At 40.2% G+C, this 22786-nt stretch overlaps 1 protein-coding gene across 2 annotated transcripts in view; it reads right to left on the bottom strand.

Moving 5' to 3' along the window:
* Positions 1 to 22786, bottom strand: part of LOC111863375 (hemicentin-1) — an 821886-nt gene that overhangs the window by 7916 nt on the left and 791184 nt on the right. The window contains exons 11-15 of one of the 2 annotated variants that reach the window (XM_023849641.2): positions 16606 to 16938; positions 8899 to 9228; positions 5954 to 6096; positions 5496 to 5695; positions 2886 to 2969 (exon numbers count right to left, since the gene is read on the bottom strand). In XM_023849641.2, coding sequence (XP_023705409.1) covers positions 5555 to 5695; positions 5954 to 6096; positions 8899 to 9228; positions 16606 to 16938 — 947 coding nt within the window. In that variant the 3' untranslated portion in view covers positions 2886 to 2969; positions 5496 to 5554. The remainder of the gene's footprint in view (positions 1 to 2885; positions 2970 to 5495; positions 5696 to 5953; positions 6097 to 8898; positions 9229 to 16605; positions 16939 to 22786) is intronic. The other variant, XM_033751034.1, reaches the window with a different exon arrangement.

Raw genomic sequence — 22786 nt, 5'->3', positions numbered from 1 at the left:
GTACCAGATGTGACAAAATCAGTCACTGCTGCAGTTTCTGCTGAGTTAATTTTCTGGTGTAATAAAATTAAAGAGAGCTGACCGAAAATTATACTGAAAATTCTTTTAAGGAGGTTTTTGTCTAATGTCTCTAAGGGCAAATTTCGAATTAGGAATAATTGTTGGAAACTCAATTGTGACTAGCAAAGAAAGAAGATTATATAAATATTGAAGCTTTAAATTATTTTATGTTTTTTTTTTCCTTGGCACTTCAGCCCCAGTGGGCCTAGGCCTACCTCCATGAACTTCTCCGTTCACTTCGGCTTTTCTAGATCTTACACATTCGGTAGGACTCCTTGGGCGGGTGATCAGCTCGTCGCAAGGCATAGAAACATAGAAAAACGCCCACACACAAACTAAACATCCATGCCCTGAGTGGGATTTGAAGCCATGATCCCGGTTTCCAAGCGAGTGAAGAAGACAGTACATGCGTTAGACCGCTCGGCTACCGTGACCGGCAGTGTATAAGAATAATATATAAGAATTCAGTTCATACCTCACAGGAAACAGATCAGAACCCACGATCCCGGTTTCCAAGCGAGCGAAGACAGTACATTGCTTAGACCGCTCGGCTACCGTGACCGGCTATTTTATGTTTACGTGTAAGAATTATGGTAAGTTACCAGGGCGCCGATGGCAGTTGCTCAATGTTCACACAGCTGCTATAGTTGACGTCAAATTGATTGCAAATTTAACACCTACATGGATGCACAGAAAGTATTGCAATTTGATACCTGATTTTAAACATAGTTTTGGGTAGCGCAACAAGTCACAAGTATTCTGCATTTTATTTACTTTATTATAAATCAACTTTTGGCTGAAAGCGATTCTTCTAACTTGCGAGACTGACAGATTTGGGCACTGAAATAAACCGGCACTTAGACCCATGTTCTCATCGCACAGCAGCCGAACCCGACAATCTTCAGGGTTGTTGTTAAAATTAAGATAACTTATCACAGCTGGCTGCGGGCCACGCGACAGCATAATTGGTTGAGTCCCTATGCTAAAAGCCGGAAGGTCGCGGGTTCAAGTCCAGATTAGATCATTGGATCTTCTTTTTTTCAATTGACCTAATCTTTCCAGCCGCACTATGGCCTTGGGGTCGACTCAGCCTCTAACAGAAATGAGTACCAGGAATTAATTAAATAATTTTCCTGGGGAGTAAAGCGCGGCCGGCGAGTACGGCTGAAAACCTTACCGCCATCTTTGAGCAGACTGTCTAGATGATGTGGGACCCTCAACATCTCACAACCCTGTGGGCCTTCACGGCTTGGTGCAGGGATAGCTTTACTTTACTTTTTTATCACAGCTGGCTACAGTGAGATTGCTGGTAAATCTAATACTGCTTCTTGCACTACACAGTCCGTCAACAATGCAACAAATTGCTCCTCCTTTCTTACACTTTCACTTTCGACACATGTTTCGCCCTTAAATGTCCATCTTAAAGTGTCTTAATATGCTAAAACTGCAACACTGCAGTAATATTGTCCATTTGTGGCATATGCGACTGCACGCCTCATAATGTATGCGAATTACAGCGTGTGCTACCTTAGCGCACACCAATTGACTATGTGTATGACGTTTGAACCACGAAGCGTTCAGTCGCATATGTGACGAATGGCCAATATTACTGCAGTGTTGTAGTTTTAGCATATTAAGACACTTTAAGATGGACATTTAAGGGCCGAAACATGTTGTGTCGAAAGTGAAAGTGTAAGAAAGGAGGAACAATTTGTTGCATTGTTGACGGACTGTGTCCTTAAATGTAGGATTCTTGGTAAACTTGACCGAGGTAAGTTAGGTGAATATAAGTCAGAATATATGTCTGTCAGCAGCAATTCTAGTTCCAACCTTTTTTCATTAAACTGTGCCCAGTATTACATACGCTGAATAGTTGTTACATATTTCACCTTATCCAGCAATTCCACAAGTTGGCCGATTTTAATTGAGCTAAGAAGGAACAGATGGATTCTTGTAAACATGAATTTTAGGGTTCCAAAAGTCTGTAAGTCTCTTGAAGAACTGAGCCATCATTAGTCCTGTCCCGTGGAGTTATTTAATGCGAGGATCCACTGAGTTACAGTGCCGCTAGCACAGTTAGAATGTCATAGTGGACAAGTCACAATTCATAACTGAGGCTCTTGCGTTCCCAGTTCAGTTGAAGACTGGCCATTCTGAACCCAGTTTCCGCGTCATTCCTTTCTCCTTCCATGAATGTCGGGCCATCCATTCATTCACGGCTCTGTTTTGGGGTCCGAATATCATTTTCCGTGATCTTATTGCGTGCTGCCCGCCTCCACGTTCATTCCTAATCAAATAAGGTCACGTGTCTCTTGTCACGGGACTGATTCAATTCGTTTCCTTTCGTACTTTCTGGTAGCCTGCCTGGTGTTTCTGCCCGGGTTGATATCTTTCTTCTGACTAGGAGGTGCTACGGGTTGGATGTAAAAAAATTTGGTTTCGGCCCATTTTTATTATGTGGCTGTGTGCATTAATAGAATTGAGTTTGGTTCGTCCTGTCTCGATTTCCGATACCAAAGTGGGCTTTGCTTTATGGTTGTGTTGTGGTAAGCCTTTCTGGTATGTGCCAATGTGTGTGTGTGTCAAGGTCTGATATCATGGCCAAGTGGTTTGGGTTTAAGAGTAACAGTTCCTGCAGTATTTTGTTGTCATATTTATGTGCCTGATCACCTTATTAATATCATAGAAGTACTAAATCACTTTCAAATAACCAAAAGTTCATACGCTTGAAGATTACCGTTGAAAATTTTCCACATAAGAATGTAAACCAAACTTAATATCAAGCGTATAGAAAACACTTACACATCTCCGAACTCTGAACTCACCTTCTGCTTCACCCAGTCTGACCTCCATGGCTTGGTGCTGGTGTTCTGATAGCGAGACACTGAACGGCTTAAACTCTGCAGATACTAAAAGAGAACGAACATTGATATGGCTTAATTTAATCGTCAGATTATTTCTCCTGAAGCAGATTTCGAACTAGTGTCACAGTTATGTTGAATGTTGTTTACTGTGTTATGTATTTTTTGTGGGCCCATGGTCATTCGGGGATTGGCTACTTCCATCTTCAGTTGATTTGTTCTCATAATGAAAAATACATCAATATTTCTTTTGTGTTTTGTGTTCAGTGACGACGATTAAAATTGAAATTGGAACCTCTAGAGTAGACATAATACGTCACTGTCCACAACAGTAATAGTAAAATAAAATTAATAAAACTGCAGTGAGTGTAAACCAATTAGCTGAAGATGGGAGTTGAAAAAGGGTCCGAAAACTTTATGATATATGAAAGACACTTCAGACAAAGAATACAGTTCAACATTAATTGAAAAACGAGTCAACAACTACCATACACCTTTCGAGTGTGCCTTCATGTACATACTGTAAGGCCTGCCTATGCGCCCACATGAAGCTGGAATACTTATTGCGATTAAATTATGACATTATTTATTATTACTGAACTATGTCTAATCGAGGCCGCGCCATAGTTCAAGCGGTTAGTCGCTGGCTTCCCAAAGCGGCGGTAGGGGTTCGAACCCGGGTCTGCTCAAGTGGGGTTTGTGGTGGACAAAGTGGCGCTGGGCCGGGTTTTCTCCGAGTACTTCGGTTTCTCCTGCCAATCTTCATTCCACCAATTGCTCCACAACTTCGGTTTCTCCTGCCAATCTTCATTCCACTAATTGCTCCACAATCACCCTCACCTATCATCTGGGGCTGGTACAATAGGCCTGAAGTGGCCGCAGTACAAGGGACTTAGTCCCACCCCACTAGCAATAAAAAAAAGGTCTTATTTTGGCGATTGCTTAGGGAACTGATATCACGGAGTTCATCAGCCAGAATTTCGATCTTCAATGGGGATTCAATTCAAGGAGCCGATGCAGTTCTATACACATATTGCACCTTCGTCTGAATGAAGATAGAGGAAATCAATGCGGCCAATTTCACAAATTGTGACCACGTGTAACGTCTCTCAACATAAAAACATTAACATAGACTAAACCCCGGTTTTCTCCTTCTCTGTTCGGGGTGTAATCCACGAGGAACTGACAAGAAGAAAGGAGAAATGTAGAATGTGAACCTGCATATAAACGATAAAGCGTTCACACCTGGAAATCGTATTTTTCACCATACCTATGTGTTCTAATACACTCTGTTTTCTAAAAATGAAAAGTTTATTTGGCCCTTATCGGTTCTACGAAAAGTGAGTGACTATTTGAACAAAGGTATAATATACATAACATTCTAAATACATAATTCAATGGGCTAACACATTTTACGTACCTTTGGTAGTGCTGGATACAACTGTATTTATTGAAGAAAATAAACTGTTGCAAGTACAAATTATTAGATCTGCAATATCCTTAATACTCTTCATAAAAATGTCGAATATTTTATTGACAAGTTATGTAAAAGCTTCGAACACATATAACCTAGATAATGAATAATATTTTGCTTAGTACCAACGAAGCTAAAAGTAATACTGACTGCAACTGTCTGGAAACGAGGATTTACCAATCCTTCCGGAATTTCATTACTATCATAGCGTTTGGGACTCGATGTTTCTTTGTTTAATATGAATCTAACATTTCTTCACAGATAGTGTCAATTGAAGATTAAATATTATTCTGGCTCTGTGACTCACAAGATCTTCTGCACCGGGAATACAAAGTGTGCAGGAGCATTTGGTGTAATTATGAAAGGTCTAGAATTGTACTCTCTAGGAAAAATTTTCTACTTTTCAGAGTTACTGAATATTCTTGTTGTGATTTTCGTCATTTTTATCTGTCTCTTCAGGTGAATATCGGACTAATATACAAAATAGGCTATGGCACCTCTTTCTAACTCCTTATCTCGTCACCATTCACAGCATCATTTTAAGGTGAAGATCATTTGTCTTTTACAAAAATAAAAAATTGCCAAATTTTGGTTTATCAGTGACAAAAAACGTTTTCTATATCTGCATCACAGCTTCTGGAATTTGTGATTTGTATCACATAACTGACGTTTGATAGACACGTCGAATCTAAAGGAAAATAAAAATGGAAGTAAACCTGAAATTATTAAAACAAACTCGCCCTGAAGATTGTTATTTTTTCTCAAAATTCCTGTTCAGAGATAATATTGTCTGTAATCGGGTCCTTTTTCCTCTGGGTGACATACTTCCCTGAAGCCTATATAAATAAACTCACCGAAGTCTTATCCTATTCACGTGAACTCTGAAAATGGATGCATAACATTTCTCCGAAATATTGGTATTCATATATAAGACAACTCAGGAGACCACAGTCTTAACAATTATGGTCTCTAAAGCGAAAAATATATTAATGTTTAATTGATTAATCGAATAATTAAGCAGTTAAGTAATGTAATGTAATGAGCTGCCTAATCTGTTAGCTACTCAGTAGCACTGGGTAAAGCTGGAAAGTATGTCGTACCTTGCGAATGCGTGCGCGAGTCTGAGAGAGGCCACCACTCACAATCAAGGGGCGGAATGCTACACTGCACTCTCTTTGTGACGAACCAACAGCGGAGTCTGCGTTTCGGCATTTTGCGTCTGAGTTGCCGTCGTTACGGTCTGGTGACCCACGGGCACGTGCAGCCATCTCACAGGCTGCGCTTCAAACCCCATGGTCTCCTGTTTATACACAAAAGCTATGATTCAAACCTATATCATCTCTACTGCTGAGGTTAGATCCGCTCTCCACATATGCAGCTATGGAAACCGGGTGTCAGCCTTCAGCTTCTTAAGAGTGATGAATCACAGCACAGATGGCAGACCTTCATACTGATCTCTACAGATGAAAATATTTCAAGTATCATGCACAATTTGACGTCACATTAAATTTGTGTGCTTGTTTTCGGATAGGAGGCGATAGTTTTGTAAGGAACTTACTGTGCTGGCCGTTCTGGAATAGTGTGGGATGTTTCCGTAGCTAACAGACTTCGGTGGCTTTGTATCCGCACTGAGAGGTCTCCCTCCTGAATCCACATTCAATTTATCGTAAGATTTATACTCCACATTTCCATATTCTATATCTGTAACCAGAGGAATGAAAACACTTTATACATGTATAGCTTTGTACTATAATGTACATCATTAAGACACGGGAATTACTACAAATAAAACTAATCACACTGTCCATGAGAGCCATGCAAGCCTTGGGGAAGTCCAGTACCGAATTATCTGTGAATTCAGTGAGTTTCTCTGTCGTATCATATGAAGAAGACCTTATAATCAAAGGGTACACTAAGTAGGGAGTTCCATCAAACGACCTGATTTATTGTATTGCAATTAATTATCAACAAATAAGAAACAGAGAGCTGTGTGGGAACTGCCCACATTCAAGTAACTGATAAAAATATTTTCGTTGGTGTATATCGTAATCATTACACTTTATGTTTTCTGTGTTTAAATCAAAGGAGAAGACATCTCACAGACATGTTAAGTTCTTCAGTTTGCAGTCGCATCCAGTGAGTTTGCACTCATTTCAAGAAGAGAGTTTGACTGCATTAGATGATGAAAGTGCGGATCACAATGACCACGCGATCTATGGTATGAAATATCTTCGCCTACTCAAACTCCGGGAACATGGGTCCGAACCCCACTCGAGACATGGATGTCTGTCCACCTTTATTCTGTTTGTGTTGTACAGTGTGTAGGTAGCGGCCTTGCGACGTGCTTATCACCCGTCTGAGGAGTTCTACCGACTATGTATAAGATTTCAATTTCAGAACTGATTAATTCCGAAATAGCACAGACATTAAAATGTTACATTCAAATTTCTAGGTGAAGATTTTATTGGAAGTTTGTTTGAAGTCGTAAAATATTTTAAAAATAAAAGTATGATAATAAGTAATTCAAAATAACATATAGGAATTGCCAAGAATAAGAATATTGTAAAATCAGGTCATACATTGNAGGAGATCATTAGCGACCCCTCATAAGTTGCATGGCTGTCAATTTCGCCGCTTGGGATTTTAGGCCGAAACTACTTCTAAAAAAATCGGTCATTGGCCGGAACCAAAAATTAAGCCAACTCCTCTTATCTGAATCAGCCTATCCGGGAATTTAGGAGGAGGAGAGAAGAGGCGGATACAATTCAGTTAGGACCTCTGGCTCGGCAGAGAGTCCAGTTTTAAGATTAGGAATCTGCTACAAACTTTCGAACTTGGCGGAGGTAAATCCCGCGATTATACTTGAGTGTTAAGCTAAATAATTTGAGCAAGTGCAACACCGGCTGCTTGGAAGCCGAAACTAGGCCTGATAGTGCGGATTTATACCTCCGAGTGACTGTAAGAAAACAATAAAGTGTTCCAGTGGTACAGTGCACTGTGTTGGTTAGAAGTGCTTCACCCTCACTTGTCCGAGCCTGACCCTTAGCCGACCTGAGGAGAGACTCATCGCCAGGAGCTAGTCAAACCCATCGCCAGCTTCCACCCACTCACGCCTTCCCTCCTTTATAATGAATCGCGAACCGCACCTAGCTGTTTGCTGGGGCCCATAACATCAGGTTCTATCCTGAAATTCCAACCTCCGTAATCAGCAACGGAAGGAGGAAGTGGTGGAGCCGGAAGAAGCGGTGGAGCCTGGTCAAGTCGGAACCAGCCACGCCCCAACAACTTCAACGGAGGCAGCACCAGGTAGGGCAGTCAAAGTGACGCCGAACGCAAGGCGAACAAGACGGACGGTAAGAGAAGGTGGCAACTAACTTGTGGGCAAGAAGCCTCAAGGGAGGACGGTTAAAACATATGTAATTACTATTAAAACTTCAAATTTCTCTAAAATCTGGTGATGATAATTTAATCTTGGCACAAATTTACCATACGACAAAACTAAGCAACTTCTGATGCCCGATATTTACTGGGATTAAGATTAACCAACGAGGATACAGTGTAAACTGCTAAATATAGAACAGGGTTGTCTCTCTGTGCTCCATTTGCTTCAGTACACAACAAGCTGACTCTGGCTTATAACTTGCATTCTAAAGGAGACACGTCTGCATAAATGCCTAGACACCTACAATCCTAACCTGAGTTTTTCGGGTTTCCTCAGTCCCTTCAGGCAAACGCCTGGACACTGTCTGAAATCATGACATGAACAATTTCTTTCACAGTTTTTCAGATCAATTACTCACTATCGTCCACTCATTCTATGCTATTTAGTTAGGCTCAATATTGACAGCGTCCTTGAAGAAGTAAAATATGTATATAAAATAAATACATATAAATTAAATAAATCCATTTCTGTTCTCCCTCTTGCATAATTTTAATGCATGGACACAAACCAATATGCAAAGGTCTAGTGTTAGTTTACAGTATACATACATACAAAAAGAGTCCTTTGTAATTTTCAATATCACTGCAAATATTTGTTTTTTTGCGGAGACTTGTATATTGTCACAAAACTACTCACAACCCAAGCAGTTATAATATATTTTTATCTTGTAGTTCATTACGTATTATCTACATCGACAAAGGCTGAAGTGTAATATTATTTGCCTAGATTCCAATTACGTCTGAAGTCTGTATTTTTAACAATTTATCTGTACATTGAGTTTTTTTTTGTAGAGCAATTCTGCAGTCTGAGTTGGAACTAAATGAAATTGAAACCGTATTGAACTTATAAGTACTGAAATGAAATTCGACCGTCAGCTTGTTATATAAACCCTCCAACATGCAATTGCACTGATACATGATTTTTTTTTTATTCTGCTTGGGGATGAAGTTACAAACAGATGCAATCCATCGTTTACGCCCCCAGTTATGGAACTATTCTATCAAAGAGGCAGTACGGTGTACATCCTACTGAATAAATGCATCCATCGCTTCGAGACATACCTGTCGTGTGCGGTATAACGTCGGGATTTCTGTCGTCCATTTCTTCCGCCGTTACCAGGACGGGGCCCTTGACGCCTTGTAGGGAAACAGTGAGCAAATTTCCTGTGTTGGCAGTTGTTCCTTTTGCTCCTGCCTCTGCCAGGGACTCTGGCGAGCCTGTGCTTGTGTGCCGGTCGTCGTCTTCCTGGTCGAAACAGTCACCACACATACCGCCTCGAACTCGGAGTGTGATCACTGCTGCCAGCCCTACTACTCCAAGCGTGACCACTATACCCGCCAGCACCCACAGAACGGGAGTGACCTGTGGGAATGCTGGGAAAGAAGTGGCCACTGCCACACATCAGTGCATTAGCACTCAGTTCCACAAAATTGACGTTCCTTAGATCTATTATATCATCATTAACTGCAAGGGGGACCTCTGGTACTCTCCAAATCATGAGTAACCCTCCCACTTTCTTTTCTGATGTCTTACATCTCTACTATGAACCAGTTTGATCGCGGAGAGGCTCTGTGAGTGTCTCCCCTATGCAGAATCGACTGGAATATAAATCGCAATAACGGTCTCACATCGCCCCACACACACACACGAAACAGAAAATGAAAGTGAAGAGGGTGCGAAACGGTCGGCCCGAAAACACGTTCAAATCGCCGGAAGGAAACCCCAAGATTTCAAATTAATAAAAACCACTTTATGCTGGTTACTTCTCCTGTTTATTCTGATGCTCCTAGGATTACAATTGATCACAATTTGAGTTTAAGGACTTGCAACAAGATTTATTGCTTTTTTAATAATTCCAGTTAGAAGCACAATGTTTTATGCTTTCTTAATAAAATGGAATTTGATAATTCATGACACAGTAATAATTAGAAGCACCACCAGCTGTAATACAAAATAATTCTGCACCCTTTACAAAGGATATATATATATAAATGTATATGGGCTCTATATTATTCCCTAAATAAACATATATTTTTCTGTATATAGTTTTGGCAAGCTGGCGGTTTTAATTGGGACATAGTGTGCTATCTGAAAGGCAGGGAAATAATTCTTAAAAATTATTTCGATCGAAGTCGGTGTTTGAAAAGTGCTAGTGTTATTTTGCTCAATACATTAAAATGTTTGTCTTGCTCTGGATCAGAAATTTAGAGTCTGTTACAATGTTGACCTCAATTTTTTAAGTTTTCTACTACCTCACTAAACATCTCTGCACTCTCTTCTTGCACTCGTTCCCTCGCCACACAAAAACGCTGCACTCGGACCAGTGGCTACTGTCTTATTTACCTAAGCTTTCTAGAATGGGCTCGCGCCTTAGCGAGTGGACCAGGCGCTTCTCGTTTTTAGAAGAACCAGAGAAAGGAAGCGGAAGACTGGAAACTTCGATGGTGATAATCACGGAACACGGGGAGGGTGACCCTTGCACTCAGTCCGTGTCACTACAAACAGAATTTTCTTTAATAAAATTGCATAAAACAAACCTCAGATTTGCAGTGACCGATGATAAACTTGGAACAATGTTAAGAACTGCAACAAAGGAGGAAATTCCAAACTTCCATAAGCCGCACATTCATACTGCCGTTTTTGCATTACTTAAATTAATTTGACGTGTCCATGAGCACTTTAAGCATATCCTGAAGTGTGCAATAAGTAACTGACTCGTATAATTTTACTCACAAAAAGTTAATGTACAATAATTAATCAATAAATATCTGTTATATTATTTGGTTCTTAAACATTTTGTGACTTTTATTCATTGCGTATTCTTAATTTGGTTTACTACAAAAGTAAGAAATTAACTGGTCATTTACAGTTTTATTTCGATAAAGATATGTGGTCAAGAAAGCTTACCTAACTTGGTAATACGCTCGGCCAACTAAAATAACTGCCACTATTTAGTGTACATACCAGAATGTCCGTAAGAAAAGATATCTCTACAGCCTGGGTCGAGTGATCCTACAACTCGAGGACTCTTTACACAATACATCACATATAATATTACATATGTGATAAATCTCTACGCCCTGGGATTAGGCCTAGTGGTTCAAAGTGTTACAAAATTTTAATTTTTTGTTTTCTTGGTAAGGTGTCCGACAAACCATGTAATCAAGAAAACAGAGGCGTGGTGATGAATGTGACAGAACCTATGTTTCATGCACATATGCTGATATCAAAGCTTTATTAAATTCTAGCTGTACTTCTCTCTTTGTTTTATTCCATAATGGTGTGTTTTATGCATTTTAATAATGCTAATTTCCAGGTCCAATTCTTACAAGAGAACTTTCAGTTCTGGTAGGTGACACAGGGTTTGCATTGGTCTATACGCTCTTTCAGTACGTAAGAAAATGCGATAATAAAATCTAAGGGCCTTATTCACTGATACGTTGTACTTAATACAAGAAAAGGCCGCGCCATTGCTCAAGCGGTTAGTCGCTGGCTTCCCACCGCGGCGGCCCAGGTTCGATCCCAGGTTTGGTCAAGTGGGATTTGTGGTGGACAAAGTGGCATTGGGGCAGGTTTTCTCCAAGTACTTCGGTTTCCCCTGCCAATCTTCATTCCACCAGTTGCTCCATAATGACCCTCACCTATCATCTGGGGCTGGTACAATAGGCCAGAAGTGGCTGCAGTACAAGGGACCTAGTCCCACCCTACTAGCAATAAAAAATATAATGCAAGAAAGGCAGCGCTACTCAGCTGGGAGGGATCGTGGAGGTTGGTGTCGAGTAGGACGTTCTGGACATGTATTCCGGAGATTTTCAGTTCGAAATCCGGCCGCGACACTTATCCTCACTTATTTCTTATTTTTCTCAGTTTCTCCAGGCAAATGACAGTAGAATACCTCGACTAACTACTAAACCTTCTTTCCTAATACTTTTTGAGTTATTATTCAGCAATCATCCTACTACGTTCCAGGCTCCATAGCCCTTTCGGACTCAATATTCCACCGAATTCTTGGTCTACCCATTCTTCTTCTTTCTCTTGGTTGATATTTCCATGCTATTCTTGGTAATCTATGTTTCTCCATTCTTTATACGTGCTTTCTCCACTTAATGAATAATTGATTTAACTCCAAATCTTCCCTTATTATTTTTTCATTTAAAATTTTAAATATAGTATGTATTCTTTCACTTTAAGCAGGGACTTCATTTCAGCTGACCGTCTACTTCCACCATACAATCCGTCTGTATACATACCAGTTGCTGACAGCGGGGTAGAATGAAGCACAACATAAATAACTAGATGTAGACCGGTATAAGATATTGTGACATGTTGCGAAATCCGAGCCCCCCCCACACCAGCAGTGACGCGGCGGGTGAGCCAGCGCTCCCCTCCCACCCCTCAGCGGTAACTGAGCGCTCGCGTAATACGCGAGTAATCACCCCGCAATTCGCAACGCGCGGTGACGTCACGAGCGGAGCCGAAGAGAGCCGAGCGGAGCCGAAGATAGCCGAGCCCCGTAACCTGGCAACTACGCAATGCTAATCAACAGCGGTGACGTCACACTAGCAACAGCGTCCTAGGCTATACGCCACGTCACACTAGCAACAGCGCAAGGCTATATAAGCAGACTCCACAGCAGTGTGATCATCAGTTGAAACACAGCAGCCTGCGAGTGTGCGATAACTAAGAAGTCAGCGAGCGGAAGACTTATTGTGTGCTTTCCAGACATAGTGAGTGCTGTAGTACGGTTATACCCGGAGTGTGCATTTAAGGGAGACTTGTACAGCTCCCGCGTTAGTAGTACGTGAAGACAGGTGAAGATTGTGTTAAGAGATTTTGTTGTAGGGTTTGTAAAGTGTGGAAACCCGTAATATTGTGATCATTAATTATAGCCGTTATTTGTAGATTGTTAAATAAACCCAATTAACCATCTCTACGGCGTCTTCGGTAACGAAATACGTTACAATATTAAGGCTTGATAGAATTGTTCTTCCTGTTTAATAATTATCAAAATCTATAATTCATGACACGCTAAAACTTATGTAGACAATAAACTTCAGAGGAAAAGGCTAATGTTACAAAAACATAGTGGACAAATGTCCAAGGACTGAACTGCGTTGTATAAAGACAATGATAACTTGTGGAACAACAGGGATGAAAGGAACGAAGAGGAACAGAGAGAAAGGAATTCATGAGATGAACAAGATAAACAGAGAAGAGAATACAGAAACAATATGCATAGGTGAATAGTAAAAATACTGATCACAGTGGCCGCGCGGAATTGTCTTCGATAGCTCGAACGCTGGGGTCGTGGGTTCGAATCCCACCCAAGGCATGGATGTCTGTGTTGCCTGTGTGTAGGTAGCGGTCTCAGTAGCTTCTCACTTCGGTTTCCTAACTGCGCTATAAATTTTCTAGTATCTCATATTTCTTTCCATGCATATACATAACCTATATCTGTATTTATGTGAACACAGAAGGTTCTGACCATGCCATATACAAGTTCCTTTATTCTCAGAAACAGCTGCTGCTTATGGCGTTTTGAATTGTGAATAGGCGGAGATTAATTAACAAAACTTTGTATGTTCTATTATACAACAGACGTGCCGTAATAGTAATTTTATTACAAATCGTTATGAGGTATTAAAACAAGTATAAATATTTATCAAATGACCTTGACCTACTATGAAATTAAATTTTCTAACGGAACGTGCTGAAATCAGAGCCATTAGCAAGACAAAAAAGTTGCTTTAAATTCACCTAACCTTATCATATTCATGTAAGTTGTACATTAATGGTTCAGCATATCAGAAATGCAATCAGTGATAAAATGTGATCAATGGCTATAACATACAACGTATTGTAGGCTTACGAACTGATTAATGGGAAATGTTTGTGGAGCCAAAAAGTCACGTACTTTATCCTCCGTGCATGCAATCACGCGAGAATTATGGAATATTTTCAAAATAGCTGAAAATTATTTTTCGTTAAGAAACAAACTGAATATTTCCTTTTTAATTTACGTTATTATTTGTAGGCTTAAAATGCCTTCTAGGAAGAGAGCCTGGAGATGTATTGGAATATATATTAAAGTTACGCGTATCCTGATGAGTATTGAAACAGCAGACAAATTCACAGGTAGAGCTAAGTGTGATGTTGTTTTGCGTGTTGCATTCTGCGCTTAGCTGTCTTCCATTGGAGGAAATATATTGTGTATGAATATGCTTAATTTTTATAAACTTCTTATTCTTTTACATATTTCTAAATATGTGTTTGTCTGCCGTGTACACCGCTAATAATATTAAACAATTTGTGAAAGTTAAAGCAACGGTGAAACATTATTTTGAAAAATGGTTAGTGAATAAGTACGATATTATGACATTTAGACTCATTTCTAGGCAACGACTCCGTGAACACATTGCCTCTGCAACGAATAAGCAGGTAGCAATCGGATAACTTCCGTTTCTACGCAACGACACTGTAAATACAACAACAGAGGAAGCGGTGATTTCTATGTGGTTCGCATATAAACATTGCTGGATAACAAACGTGTATTCTCTGAGGTCCGATCCGAGTCTATATAGTGAGAAGCCAATAACATTCGTCAGAGAGGGCACCCCACAATAATAAAACTGTAACTGTCAAACAGTAATAAATATCTTGTCATAAGCCCCAAATGGAGCTGACTGACTGACTGACCGTCAGTCACAATGTGACTTTGACTTCGATTTGACAGTTAAATTGACCTGACCAGACCAGTTCAGACCACCCTGAAAATCGTCACAATGATTTCATGGTTCGGAGGACAAAAACTCTGAAATTTTAAGTTCTGAATTTTGTATCATACTGTAACGTTCAATCGGGGGCAGTTCCTAGAATTAATACGAAAGCAGCGCGTGGTCTACATCAAGTTAAATGGCTCTTTAATGCTTCGGCTCTCGCTTTATACTTGAAGTCACGCGATTGTCACACTCCCCCACTGCCAACCACAGTCTGGATTCTTGCACTGCTCTGTTCACTCAGTCCCAGAGTTTCCCGAGTTCTCTTCATAAAATAACGGTTCGGTATTTCATATTCCTAGAAGGATACGTAATAAAGTTACCAGTCAAAGCAGTAAAAGTTTGTATGCACAATAATAATAAAAACTCAACGTATAACCGACGCCTTCATTCTGCTACCTCTGCTATATACTCGTACTTTTATTTAAATTAGCTTCAAACTGCGAAGAAATAGCCATCATACCGGAAGAAACTACAACTGCTTTCCTTTCGAATCTTTCGAATTTGGTCGGAAGTCGAGGGGAGAGAGATGTTTGCTTCTGAATATAGAGGGGGAGACAATCTGTAAACATGTGTACCGCTTTTAGCGTATTCTTTGCATGAATTGTATAAAATTAACACACGATATGGAGGTCATTTCCCTGTGTGTGACATCTCGAAAAGTGCTTAACGGAGGTTAATTAACTTTGACGCTGGATATTCTACATTACACACTGTTTTTTTTTCCTTGGCACTACAGCCCCAGTGGGCCTAGGCCTACCTCCATGAACTCCGTTCACTTAGGTTTTCCTTGATCTTACACATTCGGTAGGACACCTTGGGCGGGTGATCAGCTCGTCGCAGAGCCTCTACCTGTACACAAACACAGAAAAATGCACACAAACATCCATGCCCTGAATTGGATTCGAACCCACGATCCCGGCTTCCGAGTGAGCGAAGACAGTGCATGCCTTAGACCGCTCGGCTACAGTGACCGGCTTACACACTGTTTACCGAATTTAATTTTCGTCCGTAAAAAAAGTCACATGTTTTTAAATTTGTTGTTCAAGAACACATTGATTCTGGTAATTGAAACAAATTTGATTGAAAAAGTAATGAAAGCTAATGCGATTGAATAAAAGTGCGGTCTACGTGAAACATATAAATGTTACAACAATAAAGAATACGGAAGTAAAGTAATTCGACTTCTTTTGCTGAGATATCCTATATAGGATTTAAAACTGTGGGCTTACATATTAAATTACAAGAAGAGAAATTATATGTTCTTCCACTAAAAGTTTAGATACAAAATCAAATAAAATCAAATCCAATGGAATGGAATGAGCAGTATCATAAATACAGTGTTACGAATATATGTATATTGCACACTGCTTCACACTTCCCCGCTCAACATGACGCTTCTTCACGAATTAACGAGTTGGCTCATTCCTGGATCACTCACTCATGGAGCTGAGCCCTTCTTGAGAAGCCGCCAATTCTGCAGCTACTCAAGAATATCCCAGCATTTTATGGAACCCGAAGGTTTAGTACTATGTTCACAGGAACTTGTCCCTATCCGGAGCAACATCAATCCAATTCATACCATCCCATCCTATCTCTGTAAGATCCATTTAAATATCGTACATCCACCTGCGCCTTGGTCTTCCCAGTGGTATCTTTCCTTCTGGCTTTCCCACCAATATCTTCTATGCATTCATCTTCTACTCCAGTCGTGCTACATGCCCTGCCCACCTCATCCTCCTTGACTGCATCATTCTAATTATACTTGGAGAAGAATACAAGTTATGAACTTAATCCTGGATATCGCTCCCAAAACTGCAAGGCCATATTACTTCTTAGTGCCTAAGAGATCCTGCAAACAACGTGGATTTACAGCGATACCAATGCCCAACTGCCACATCCTGAGCTTATTCGGTGTTCCATCCTACTAAGACAGTGTGCCTTAAACAGCTGGGTTACACGGATTAACACACAGAGAGGCATTACACCCACCTGTGGTTCTGCGGTGCTCCTGAAGAGTTGATTTAAGTGTCGACACGGAGAGTGTGAAAGCAGTGCTGCGACCTTTACCATTACTGGAGTACACGGAGACAAAGTATCCTGCTCCGGGTTCAAGTCCTGTCACAGTGAATTCCGGCTTAGAGCGACTCGTGATGTTGGACACAATCCGATGATGCCCATTGGAAGCAACGTTGCGCGCCGCGGAGTACAGCTCCATGGTGAACTCCTGAGGCAGACCGCCGTCGAAGCCCTTCTCACAGTTCACTTGAACGGCAGTTGAGGTCCTGTTCACCATCATGCATGTCCGTGGGGCGTCGGGCTTTCCTGTGGACGGAAGACCGTAAGACCGTCACCTCGTTTCAAAACGAGTAACGAATGTTTACAGTGACTGGCGTAAGGTAAATCTGTCCTGCTGTTTCAACTGCCTTAGAGTTTGATGAAAATGATGATTATGATGGATGTGTATGCAGTAACAGGGGAGTGAATGATGTTTGTCAAGGGAAAAGAGCCAATCAAATTATTCCCTTGGCCAGGGTAAACAAAGTGATCAAACTATTCCCTTGTGTTCTTAAAAATAGGTTATGAGTCAATCCTTCTTTTTACACAGCGCAACAACACAAAGTAACCCAAAGCAACACTACTGTGCAAGAAATATAGAAGTAAATGACAATTATATTTTCATGTCTTTTTATGTTGCAGGTTAAGTGTTCCATAAGTTATGAATTTTGTCGAAACTAACTTCAATTACATAAGATTATTACTCAAGTACATATTCCGTCTATGCAGGCCCAATATTTCTCGGATTAAACCACAAGGAACTGTTGTCTTACAGACAATATTTCGTGTAACATTTGCAGACATGTTCATGGTTTTGGTACTGAGTTTCACGTGCATCCGTTATGGGCACCGAACAGAAAGGGGACGAGAATTATCGCACAACCGCAATACTGTAATTTCAAATTCCATAAAAAATATATGAAGTTACATATTTTTTCAAAGATCTATTACCATTCAGAATTTCAGGACCCTCAATTCATTGCAGCTGTTGTCGCTAGCACTTCACAATTTTCGCGTTCGCCATGTTATTAATGATTACAGGAAATCGGAAAATATGACACTGGAGTGATCTGAAAGGTCATAACTTTCGTATTAAGTTTCCTGAAAATCGACCAATTAGTTCAAGATTAAAATGGGGGCACAGGGACCAGCACACAATTAATAAAGTTAAATATAGTGTCAATATAGCGACAACCAGACGCCTTAACACGGAAATACAGCCATCGCCTCATAAGTATATCAATTGGATAATATCCAACATGATGTATGTATATTTTCAGGTAGAGAAAGCCGAAGGTTAGGTTCTATTAGTATGGCAGTACTTCCAGATAAAAAATATACCGCATTCAAAGGGATATGTTTATGTTCAGCTAGTATACGACTATGACGTAATTTATGGTAGGGACATTTAATATTTCATCAGAAGTTTCAAGTATAATTTGTGAAAAAGCTGTTGGCAATTCAGAGGCCTCACAGACGCCCATGTAAGCCTATTCATATAAAAGCACAAAATGAACTATTCGTGGAGCGCGAATCGAATGAGGGAATTATCAGCACTGTTTTGTTTGACAGAATTACATAAATGGTGTGTACATACATACATATCAGTCCGTATTTACTACGAAAATAGGCCTTTAGGCATTTATGTCACTGTACTGTATGTGGTAAGGCCTATAAAAGAGCCCATTGTGCCTATAAACAACCACTAAAATCGACAGACATCGCCAATATATTGCCAAGTAAACATTTGAAATGCAGACATATTGTGTTCACATGGGTACGAATATAATATGATTCGGCGCGTTAGTGACGTACAGGGTTGCCTATTGCTGGCGTGGAGAGTTATACAGCTCCAGTTAATAAATTGCATGCATTTTTATCAGGAGCTATTCAGATTTCAACACAAATGTAATCAGTCCACGAAGAGTAAAAATGTTACACTTGCACGATTTACTTAGTATTCCACTAAATCACTGATATAATTACACCTGTCTACACAGAGGTTGAGGGGCACGCTCTTGCGTAGTTTTTGAAGCACTGTGCTACAGGCCGGGTTAGAGTCCCGATAAGGTCACTGGATTCTTCAGTTGACCTAATCCTTCCGGGCTGGGGTCAACTCAGCCTCTAACAGAAATGAGTACCAGGAATCTTCCTGGGGATAAAACGCGACCGGAACGCAAGGCTGACATCACAGACATCTGTGAGACGACTGTTTAGAAAATGCGGGAACCTCAACATCTTACAACTCTATGGTCCTCCACGGCATCTTACAGGGATAGCTTTAATTTTTACACAAATGTAGACTATGTGGAAGTAGAAAACCCGGCAGTGGTTATTAATATACATATATCGTGTCTGTTTTAATGGCATCAAAATTATCTTGTTCGATATTGCAAGTAATTAGATACAAAGGTTGAATGTAAAAATAATTAAACGTGCTGAAGTAATTCCTGAAGACTGGACCTAAGAAACAGGCAGTAACTTTACATTCTTTGCTTTCAACGAAAAAATTGTAAAAAATATATGTAGGAATAATTGCTTGACTCAGAAAATTCGTCACACAAGGGAATGATCATCAGCAAAAACAAAGTTCACAGAGGCCGTCAGGAGAAGTGAGATGAGTAGACAAATATAGATGTATTTATGGATGCATGAGGATTCATACATGGATGCATGGCTGAGTCAGTAAGCTTGCTGGGATTACTGTGGGATTGGTCGGTAGATTTACAGGTAACTAGATGTTATAAGGTCCATTGTCAATTGCCGATTACAATATTATTCTCACTGTACAGTAAACCCTAATTATAACGGTCCCGGATACAAAGGATTTGCGACAAAATCTGTCTATATAAAATTGTGAACTTCTAGAGGTGCTGAGGTTCTAAGAAGGTTTCTACACTTAGAAAACAAATTTAAGGTTAAAAGAATCCCAATATGGAAATATTTATGTGATCACAATATCTGTTTGTGTTCATTGCATGTATTGGCTACCGTGCATACACTTTCACTTGGCTATGGCAAACATCAGCGATATTGCAAATTTTTATTAAATTTGGTACTTTAGCGTTTATAAGTAACTAAGTATCATGTTTCACTTGCATTAAATACATTTTTGGACTATGTTGCCAAGTATCGCCTGAGAGAAATCTGTCTCCAACAAATATCCATTATCCAGAAAATACCTGGTATTTTCACGGCACTGAGCGATTTTGAGAAAACTTGCATCATAATAAGGACACCGATTGATATATTGTTGTCATTCCGCCATGTAGTTCATGCACCTCCATTTCCAAAATATGGAGTGTAGATACAGATCAGATGACCGTCATGTGCTAGCTAAGGCCATATATCTAGTACCATGTGCACTGCGCTTTCTCTTCACTACTTCCAACCAGAGTAAAAATGTACATGGAGGAACCAGGCCTATTTGATGCGTGATCTGGCTGTAACTTCTCATAGAGCTCTAATGGAAGTTTTACGGAAACAGGGAGGCTCCAGTACAAATGTATTACTTGTTCGTTGACTATCAATTTACAGGATAGACTAGAAGAGGAAATTATATTCCTTGTACTATTGCCTCCAAAACATAGAGTAATTAGTGGTCTCAGCATGTTTTTTTTTTCTTTCCTCCTTGGCACTACAGCCCCAGTGGGCCTAGGCCTACCTCCATGAACTTCTCCGTTCTCTTCGGTTTTTCTAGATCTTACACATTCGGTAGGTCTCCTTGGGCGGGTGATCAGCTCGTCGCAAGGCCTCTACCTGTACACAAACACAGAAAAACGCACACACACAAACTAAACATCTACGGCCTGAATGGGATTCGAACCCAAGATCCCGGTGTCCAAGCGAGCGAAGACAATGCATGTCTTAGACCGCTCGGCTAACGTGACCGGCCTCAGCATGTTTACATCTCATATTCTTCCTTATTTACTTTAGTTCGTCCGTTATAGCAAGACTCAAAGGTTTATACGTATAAATGCCTATGCCTATGCTGCCGGTCACGGTAACCTAGCGGCCTAAGGCATGTACTGTCTTCACTCACTCGGAAGCAGGGATCATGGGTTCGAATCCCACACAAGACATGGATGTTTAGTGTGTGTGTATTCTGTGTTTGTGTTGTCCTGTGTTTAGGTAGAGGCCTTGCGACGAGCTGATCACTGGTCCAAGGAGACCTACCGTCTGTAAAAATGATCAGTGAAACTGAGAGAGCAGCCCTATGCTGCAAAGTGAGAGCGAGAGCAGAAAAATAAGCATGGGTTGCTGCTGATGGTTAGGGTTTGTTCTTCGACCATGAATATGAGGACAAATTCCTCCTAAGAATCGGTTTTATTTCAACGGTTCACACGGTGTTATAGCCTATAAGATAAATGCCTTGACATTTATGTTACCTTCATAAACTACAAAGACATTTATAATTTCAATGTTAATTCTCCCAATTATCAATTCTAAAGCTCCGGGACGTGTCGAATGCACGCCTGTCTCTTTCACGTGTATTTCTGACCAATGGAAACTAGGTCATTGGATTCAATTACATGCATACATTACACGAGGCTGGTTGCATTGATTGAATGGAAATGAGTGTCCGGTCACATGAAGTAACCTGCAAAATACACTTCATAAACTTCATCCGAATTCACGTGCTTCGTGCCATGGAAAACAAGCAGCAGAATGCTGAGCGTAAGAAATACGAGCAGATTGAATTCGGGTAATGCTCGCCTGCATTCGTTCAGTTAAGCACCGCTCCCGTCTGATGTCTAAAAACGTAAAACATTAAACATAGAGAAATACAAGTTTCTGTCGTTTTTATGGGTGTGAAACTTGGTCTCACACTAAAGGAACAACATAGACTGAGGGTATTTGAAAAGAGAGTGCTAAGAAAAATATGTAAACCAAAGAGGGATGACATAATGGGATTTTGGAGAAAATTGCATATTGAGCTATATCAGTGTTCCGCAACCGGTGTGTCGACACAAGGAGAAAGTTGTGACGCGAACTTTTACCAATTGTAAGAAATTAATTGTCGAATTTTATTCGTTCTATTTTATCCCAGTTACCGTATTTCATATGCTTGTATTTTATTCTCAGCCACTGCACTGATTAATTATGATGATGCCTGTTTATTTTTTATTTCTTGCCATGATCTTTATGTACAGTAATGTTGTATTCTAAGAAATTAAACGTAAATTATTTACTCACATTTGTTGTTATATCATAGTTTTCATTACTGATTTATTTTTATTTTTCTCGCATCTACGCAGCTTCTTTGATATGCTTGCCGCATGTTCTGTGTACGTGCTTTTCTCTAAAACTGCAAATACCAAAACGCTGTTTTGGTATTTGCCCCTGTTTGTTAGAAGTTAGAGCTTCTTCAACTTTATGACTTTCTTCCTGTAACGATGCACCCACGGATTGTTGGACTTCATTTAAAATTATAAATATTTCAAAAATAAGTCGGTATAGTGTCACGTCTTCCGTCTGAAGAGTAGAGATCCCGCGTTTTACAGTTGTTTCAGTTCTATCACAGCTGTGTTCTGAAGTAGTTCGCAAATTTTGGTTGCTAGTCAGAGAATTACAGATGGGTCGTTTGAGATGTCCCCGACTGTATGGCCACTTGGTGACAGCAATAAAGTGGTGATGGACACAATCAAGGAACATTTAGAAATGCTGCAGCAGAAATTCAATAAGTATTTGGAGAGAGTGTACAACATTTCGACTGGGTTCGTGATCCATTTGTTGTGAATTCAGAACATCTTCCGATTAATATACAAGAGGAACTCGCAGATTTAAAAGCGGACAGAATATTTAAACTAAAACTTCTCGAAGTGCCAACGTTTTGGTTGGCAATAAGGAGTGGATACCCGGCTATCTCTGAGATGGCACTTAATGTGTTATTGCCATTTTCAACTACATATTTGTGTGAACTGGGCTTCTCGACGTTAACTGAAATTAAGACATCAAAGAGGGAGCGGCTCAAATCCATCAATGAAGAAATGAGACTTACATTGTCAACGATTCCACTACGGATCAGTCGCCTGCGTGCAGCTACGCAGGCGGAAGTATCACATTGAAAGTATGAGTAGAATTATTGTATTTACTTTAATACTAATAGAAGTGT

This window comes from Cryptotermes secundus, unplaced genomic scaffold (genome assembly GCF_002891405.2).
Source record: "Cryptotermes secundus unplaced genomic scaffold, Csec_1.0 scaffold568, whole genome shotgun sequence".
Classification (NCBI taxonomy): Eukaryota; Metazoa; Arthropoda; class Insecta; order Blattodea; family Kalotermitidae; genus Cryptotermes; species Cryptotermes secundus.
Note: the sequence above shows the minus strand (reverse complement) of the source record. Positions and strands in the feature narration are given on the sequence as shown.